The sequence below is a fragment of the Benincasa hispida genome, chromosome 4 (assembly GCF_027475165.1).
Source record: "Benincasa hispida cultivar pf3 chromosome 4, pf3_genome.v1.1, whole genome shotgun sequence".
Lineage (NCBI taxonomy): Eukaryota > Viridiplantae > Streptophyta > Magnoliopsida > Cucurbitales > Cucurbitaceae > Benincasa > Benincasa hispida.
In genome coordinates, this window is record NC_143481.1 from 66,599,607 (window position 1) to 66,607,831 (window position 8,225).

At 31.6% G+C, this 8,225-nt stretch overlaps 1 protein-coding gene across 1 annotated transcript; it reads right to left on the reverse strand.

The window, feature by feature from the left end:
- Positions 1-3,406: 3,406 nt before the first annotated feature.
- On the reverse strand, positions 3,407-4,373 carry LOC120076557 (glutaredoxin-C1). Its single transcript, XM_039030423.2, has one exon. The coding sequence runs from the start codon at positions 4,269-4,271 to the stop codon at positions 3,897-3,899; it is 375 nt and encodes a 124-aa protein (XP_038886351.1). The 5' UTR covers positions 4,272-4,373; the 3' UTR covers positions 3,407-3,896.
- Positions 4,374-8,225: the final 3,852 nt, after the last annotated feature.

An 8,225-nucleotide genomic window follows, 5' to 3' on the forward strand; every position in this document is an offset into this window, starting at 1 on the left:
TTTTATAAAAAGTCAAACCCACGTTTCCCTTTCTTCCTCATGCATTCGCCGGCACCCCCTCTCCCCCAAATTTCTTCTTCCTCCAGCCGAGACCCTAGGCGCCACCCAAAGCTGCCGCGCCAGTTTCTTCTTCATGACCTCCATTTACCACTGCTCTAGTGTCGTCGCTTTTTTCGTCACTGGATCTATCGATTTGGGTAAGATTTCGGCCGTTTGGGTTGTTTTCGGTTGATTCTTGAATACTCATTTACTTTTGACATCAATTGGTTGATACCCATTATGTTTCAACTTTGGATTCAAGTTTGTGAAGTTATTGAGGTGTTGTTCAGTAAAGTTGGAGTTTGTTTTAGCGAGTTTTGGTAAGTTTTATGCTTTGATGATCCTCTTGTGGATTAATTTTGGTTGTTGAGAAATTTGGTAAAGTCATTTGGAAGTGATTTTTTTTTTTTTTTTTATGAAGCTACATATGGATAATTTATTTGAGACATTGGTAGTGAAATATGTATTTGATTCAAGCTTTAATCATGTAAGCCTAATTTCAAATTATGATTAGGGGGTTGATTCAAGAATTTCATTCAAGATGAAGAAGAGTTTGGTTTGCTAATTATTTGGACTTAAAATTGGAGGTTTGGAAGGTGAATTCGAATTGGACCACACCTTAGGTAAGGTTATCTGGAAATATTTTGTAATATTTGGGTGTTTGGAATTTGGCCTTAACTATTAATTTTAAAGCTTGGTTTATGTTTAGGCTTGATTAAGGATTCAAGAATTTCACAAAGATTCAATCGCTTTTTGGTTCGACCTAATATCAAAGTAAGTAATCTTATTACTGGAACTGCCCACGGTCTAGGCATTAGATGTATGCTAGCATGTTAAATGAAGGTTATGGCAGAATGACAACATGAACAATTGATAGTATAACATGATTAAAGTGTGTTCTATTACGAGATCCAAACTATTTATTTACTCACATAGACACTTGGATGCTAGTATGAGATGGTATGTGCTTCCATGGTTGTATTTGATCTGATGATGTTGAGGTATACATGTATGTTGTAGAACCATGATGAAGTATATGTGTATGTTGTAGAGCCATGATGTTGAGGTTTATATGTATGTCATAAATTCGTACAGTGATGATTGTGATGTTGAGACTGTTCAAATGTCCTTACTGTTTAGTTAGATGCCCATTAGATTTTGTGTTTCCTTCGGGATTCACCAGTTTGTGTTTCCTTCGGGATTCACCAGTTTGTGTCTCCTTCGGGATTCACCAGAGGTAGTGGGCATACTTAACTACAGTAGGATAGGACTCAGTCTCCTTCTTGTTTCATGTGCATATGTGTCCCATGAGGACTAGAGTAATTTATATGTTTCACCAGAAGTGGGTATCTAGAGGACATAGATGCCCAACCTGACCCCAGTAATGGGGTTACTTACTGAGTATTTTGAATATGATTACTATAATGTATTTGATACATTATAATATAAAGTTGATTAGAGAGGAAATAAATAGTTGAATATGATTAAAATATTAATTATGTGAATTGAATTCATATAATTAAATTTAATATAAATGTGATTTATATTAAAAGTCATTGGTGAGAGAGGATTGAAACTATAGGTTATTTGATACGATATAGAAATCATAGATTATATGGTATATTTGATATAACATATAATTTAATATATATATATTATATAATAAGGTAATTATCATATAAATATATATTAATTGATTTATTAAAAATAAATTTATTTTATTTATTTTTTAAGAAATCAATCTTGAGAGGGAGTTGTAACTCCCTCTCGCTCTTTTCTCTTTAATACATGTTGGTGGGGTTGTGATTTTGATCTCCTTCCTCTGGTTTTTTCATTGAGAACAACTAACATAGAAACGTTATGTGATTTTACCAATCTTCTCATCTTCTCTCAACTCTCTTTTTCCCCATCCAAAATAGCAAGAGCACACACAAACTCCTGAATTCTCACCTAGAGAATATAGAAGTTTCATCGTACGGTGTTCTGTTTGGTTCGAGGGTTTTCTTTCTTGAACAAAGGTTCATCAAAGATAAGGGTTTCTAAACCCATTTTTTCTTGCATGCTGTATTTTAATTAGATGCATAATTTCTATATGTTTTTGGTATAAAATTGTTATTATGTAAATTTTAGGTTTGGGTCCGATCCAGTTTTCTACTCAAGGATCTTTAATGATTCCTACATAAAGAACTTGCATAGGAGAATAATGATCAAGGAGCAAGAACATAATGTAGAACAAATCGACCATCGCACATAAATCATCTTGCTTAATAAAATATGCGGCTAACCTAAATGGACAACATAATTCTCTTTAAGTAGTCGAACCCAAGAAAGGAAACAAACCCCATTTGGAATAGAAAGACCACACTTAAATAAAGGAAAATACTAGACAAAATATTACAGTTGGATATTTTCAGATAACGAAAATATTCTGCAGAAATATAATATGATATTATAAACTGATGTTAAACTTTATTTGAGACATTTACAATAACCATTGCATTAAAAAAATATAAAAACAACTAAACAAATCTCCAATAGGGACCAAAATAATATTTTTCGCTATTTTCTTTTGGCCTTCTTTTTGGTACTTTTATCTTGGGCTTTTTCACGATAAGAATGTTTTTCTGCCTATACACTATTCTTTCCTTTTTGTGTTGCAGATTTTTCTGGTGAATGCTTTCTGCTTTTGGTTGCAGCAAAATTTTTTTGCCTGGCCGATTTCTTGCCTTATATTGTTCATATATTTAGTGAGTTGATTTGTATGCTTGGATTAGTGGTGTTTATGCAGAACATTTTTTGCTTTTAGAGAGAAAAGGATGTACGACTACGTGTATGAGTTCTGGTCGAAGATCTGTCTAGCCTTTTTGTAAAATCTTCTTCTTGTTAGTAATCTGGTGATCTATTGCTGAAGTGTTTGTATGTTCATTGTGTTTGTTGAGTAAGTAAATATGTTGGAAGGATTTTCAAACATATGATGAAAAGAATAATGAAGCCTCCAAAGAAGAAGTATAAAAGTTTAGGGGAGCCTAAACATGAAACACAATAAGAGAGAGAGACTCAAGTTTAGAGGAGACTAAACTTTTCATCAGGAGTAGACTCTTTGTGAGCTTAGATAGTGAGTACTATTAGATAAGTATTCCTTTGTATATGGTTTATCTTTATTAGTGAAATTCTTTTTATTCGGGCGCTTTACCCCTAGTTGTAAGTCTGATTACATCATGAACTGGGTTATCAATTTCTATGTGTTCGCTCTCTCTTATCTTCTTCTCGTTGTTATATTATTTTCTTTTCTTGTCGGCGACATCATGATTGATTTGTGTAATCATTATTTAGATTCAACTATTTTTCTCAAAATTAAAAGGAAAAATTATACCATAAAATATCGTTCATTCACTTTGGTCTCAAAAGCAACTACAGAGGAGGGAGGTTCAGCTATTACATTTCATAAATCTTTCTGATAATAAAAAAAATCAAACCAAATAATCACTAATTAAACAAAACAAAAGGGATAATGTTGTACTGAAACTGAACATTAATTAGTTGATTAATTAGTATGTCCTAAGTAGTGGGGACTGACCAACCAAACCCAAAAAAAAAACACCGACACTCCTCTTCCTCTGTAAAAAAAATTAGTGAAAAAGAAAAGGTCATACATGTATTCCCTCCCTTGCTTTGCAGAATAATTAAGCAAAAAAATTATTCATAATTGGGATAGATTAGTGTAACTGTCTCAACTAAACCATTGGAGTAGGTCAAATTATAATTTTTTAATTTCTCTCCTATCTCCAACAGTATAGAATCGTCAGTCACGTTACTCTAGCCTCAACGAATAATTTATTTTTAAAGAGAGATTAAAGTCAAAGCCAAAGAGCTCCAACGTCTTTAAGAAGAGGAACAAGAGTTCCATTGATATGAGAGGCCATGACTCTATCCATGGCACCGACGAGTTTACCACCGATAAACACAACAGGAACGGGAGAGGAGCTTCCCAAAAGCCTCATGAGAGCCTTCTCCATGTCCCCTCCTCTCGGGTCCTCATCAAGTTCGTAGACTGTTGGATTCACTCCCATTCCACAAAACAATCGCTTTATAGCGTGGCACATGCAACACGTACTAACACTAAAGATGACGACGGCATTCTCGGCAGCCAACCGCTCTATCCTCTCGATCGGATCCTCGAGAGCGGAGGTGGACACGTAACACCCCCAAGATGGCGTGGTTTGATAATGCATAATTTCTTCCAAGTTCCCACACAAGAAACACAAATTTTAGGGGGGGTTTAGTGATTAGTTGGTGAATGGAAGACATGGGGGGTGTTTGTGTATTATTTATAGAGGGGAGTTTAGAAAGGATTTGTGAGAAAGTGGGGTAATTTATTGAATTGTTATTTTGAAGGGACAGCATCTGAGGATTTTAATTAAATTAAGGGGCCAAAAAGGCAACAGCTTTGGTCTCCCTCTAAAAGTAGAACAAAGATAGTGGTCAGCGAGCGCATGCGATACCTGAATGAGAGAGAGAAAAGATTGTGGAATTACATTTTATTTATTTATTTATTTTTGTAGTATTATCAAGAAAAAAAAGTGAAAGCATTTGGAAAGTACGACAAAATGAACACAACAGAAGCCTTTTCTTTTTCTTCTTCATATTTTCATACAATACCAAATGAAACCAAACACTTACATGTGATCACAATTTAGCCTTTCATAGTTTTTCATTGAAATAAGTTTAAAGGTTTGGTTTAATTTCTAAATTTTGATAGTTTTGTATTTATTTTGTCTATAAATTTCAAAGAAAAATATTTGGATGAATCTTTGTATTCATTTTTGTGCATCTCATCCAAGTGTATTCAATCACAAGTTGTCATGTGATAGTTTTTTTTCCCAAAAAGATATTTTATATTGTGGGTGATTCTTTACCAATAAAATATAAAGATAAAAGTAAAACTAGGAGAGTTACCTAATCTCAAAAATGGACCCAAGACCGACAAAAAGCGAGTCCTGGAGAATTCCTAACAAATAGGGAGAAAATGCAATTCAATGGCCCATCTCGGTCTCAGTCTAAAAGATAAAGATAAAAGTAAGAATGAGGAGAATTATCTAATCTAACAAATGGATCAAAACCAACAGGAAGCAAGTCCCGGAGAGTTCCTAACAAATAAGGAGAAAATGTAATTGGGTCAAAACCCAATTGGTCCGTCTCAATCTCGACGAGGTTGAGGCTGAGACCAATAAATCACTGGCCATCTGATTAGACCTTCTATTCTAAAACATCCCTAGTAGTCCAAGTCCACTAGATTGTCCTTTTTTTTATTTTGTGTCTAATACTTTCCTCAATATAGTTTAAATTGTATAAATATAAGTTGATATTTTAAATCTAATAAAACTCTAAATATTAAATTTTGTTTCTAATAGATCTATGAATTTTCTATTAGATACAAAATTAGAAATAAAAAAAAGGATTAAATGTTCTTAAATAATCGACTAACCTAAAATCTTAAGCTAATGGGTAAAGGTAAATTTAATTATAATATCTAACCCTTCCTCTCACTTGTGGGGACACCACGAACTAATCGACTCTGATACCATCTTAAATAACCAATTGACCAAAAAATTTATGATAATTAGGTGAAGATAAATTTAATTATAATATCTAACAAAAGTAAAATCTCTCATCTTTAAATGGGGAGGTTCTTAACTTTAATCTTAATCTTTGATCCCAAATATATAAACATTCTTGAATGCTTCCATCAGTTTTAATTTCATATGAGACTTAATAATGAAAAAGAATTTATAAGCTTGAACGTGAGAATATAAATAAAGGAATTTGTGTAGAAGTAGAATAAAATAAGGAAAGTATAAATCTGAAAACGAGAACTACAAGTATATATAAAACTCTCAAAGTACAATCGGAATAGGCTTTAATTTCTTAAATAACCAGACGGCTTCACGTGTTTTGGGGTACAAAATTAATTAAATTATTGTCTATATTCTTTGAATCTCAAGTCACTATTATTAAATAATAAATAGGAATTCAAGCAGCTAGCCCGATGAAACATGTCTGATCTAAAATTTAAGGTGTGTTTACCAAATCGTAATGAAAATTAGTATAATTGTATAACAAAATTTTATTAATAGATCAATTGTAATGAACCTGAATCATAAATGTAATTAGATTGCTTTTGATCACATGTACTTAGAATTATGAATTTTATCACATTTATTGTTGTTGTTGCCGTTATTGTTACTTCTGAGAGTCAAACAGTAACGATAATAGTAAATAATTCAAAATTTATAATTTTTGCTTTGAAACAGTAACAATAATGGTAATAATAACAGTAACGGTTACAATACAACGTAATTTCCCATATGCAATTGGATTGAGCACGCTCCGTTACGCTCTATAATGGTAACAGTAAAAGTAGGATGTAATTTTTGCTCTGAAACAATAACAATGATAGTAGTTGTAACAGTAATACGAGGTAATTTCTCATATGTATTTGGATTTAATCAACTTGCATTTTTTAATCACACATTTAGAAATGAACCCATGTATCAATATAAATGCAAAACACAAGTAAATATATGATTAAATAGGACCCATTTTTCATATTACCATTAATTTATTATGTTTTTATTGGACTAAATTTGGTCTAATAAACTTTTAGTTAAAAAAAAAGAGAGAGAGAATAAATAAATAAATAAATAAAATTACGTATAGAAATCTATAAAATTGGAAGTATTAAAATTTTGATGGTGGTTGGCCGGCAAGAGAGAGAGAAATGAAACGGCTGCCACTGATCTTTATCATTGCATTTACAGTCCCTTTTGTTGATTAAATAATATGGATATACCAAACAAAACAACGTGCATGTCACAAATCTATGTTTCTTCCCTTTTCCAAATTCTTAAATATCTGCTTTCTTTTCATTTCCACATGTTTGGAGATACATCATATATATATAATATAATATAATTAAAATTAATTAATGTCAAATTGAGTTTAACTCAACGATAACTGACATGATCTTTTTATCTTAATATATTATTATAGAATGTCATTATGTATAACTTAACTAAATAGTTAATTGGAGTTAAAAGAAGAATTAAAGGAGTTAGAAGAAATGAAGTTGAAGTCATGATGGTGACTTGAGATTAATATAATATATCTTATGTTGCCTAAGGAGTAGAGTAGTCAAGTACTACACCAATGAAGACCAATATGCATACAAGCAGAGATAAACATATCCAGAGTAGGAAGCATTGGAAGAGTCAAAGTGGATTTATTTAAGTAGACAGAATGTAGTCACCAACAGTGAAAATGATGAAAAAAAAAAAAGAGAGAGATTATTCAATGAGATAGTTATGATTGTTATTTTTTTTTTTAATAAAATCATTGGAGGTAGATTAAAAAATTTGCATATATATACACTCTAACGACAATGGGATAGAAATTTTGGAGTATTTTTGCACTAGTCTCTCCAAAGAAAGAAATTCTCGTGATGAAGACAAGAAACTTGTGGTGATTAATTAGGTGAGTTGGAGGAAGTACTAGAGTTGTTAATTTCACTCCTTATTCGGTTTAAAGAGTGTTTAAAATATACTATGAACCTCCCAACTAAAAAGCTTTTATTTCATGACTTCTTTGCACTGTGAATCTCACAACTAAATAAGTTATTTTTTTAACCATGTTGTGTATAATGTTTATATGACGTCAAATCCCTCATTGAAGAAAACATGTGAAATTTTTTAGAAGGAAAAAAATTAAAAAAAAAAAAAAAGAAGAACAGTTTCGTTTGAACATAATTACATACTTGATATACACATGTCAATATATAACTTGTCAAAGTGAACTTAACTCAATAATATTGGTATGAGATTGGAGGTTCTGATTGTACTAAAATAGTAAAAAACATAATTAAAATACTAGTATAGTAAAAAGTAGACGTAAATTATATGGTAAGAAGTGCCACAGTCTCCCATAAATAAAAGTAAAAATGGAACCCATATTCCATGTTGGTAAAATAAGAGGTAAAAAGGGAAAGGTGTTTAAAGTAAAAATATTTGATTATTAATGTTTAAGTAGTAGTGATATTGGTGAGTGGAATGGGAGCACGCATGTTTCTCTTATGTTTCAGACATGTACACAACATGTTCTCTCTTACTATATATTAATTTATTATATGCTTC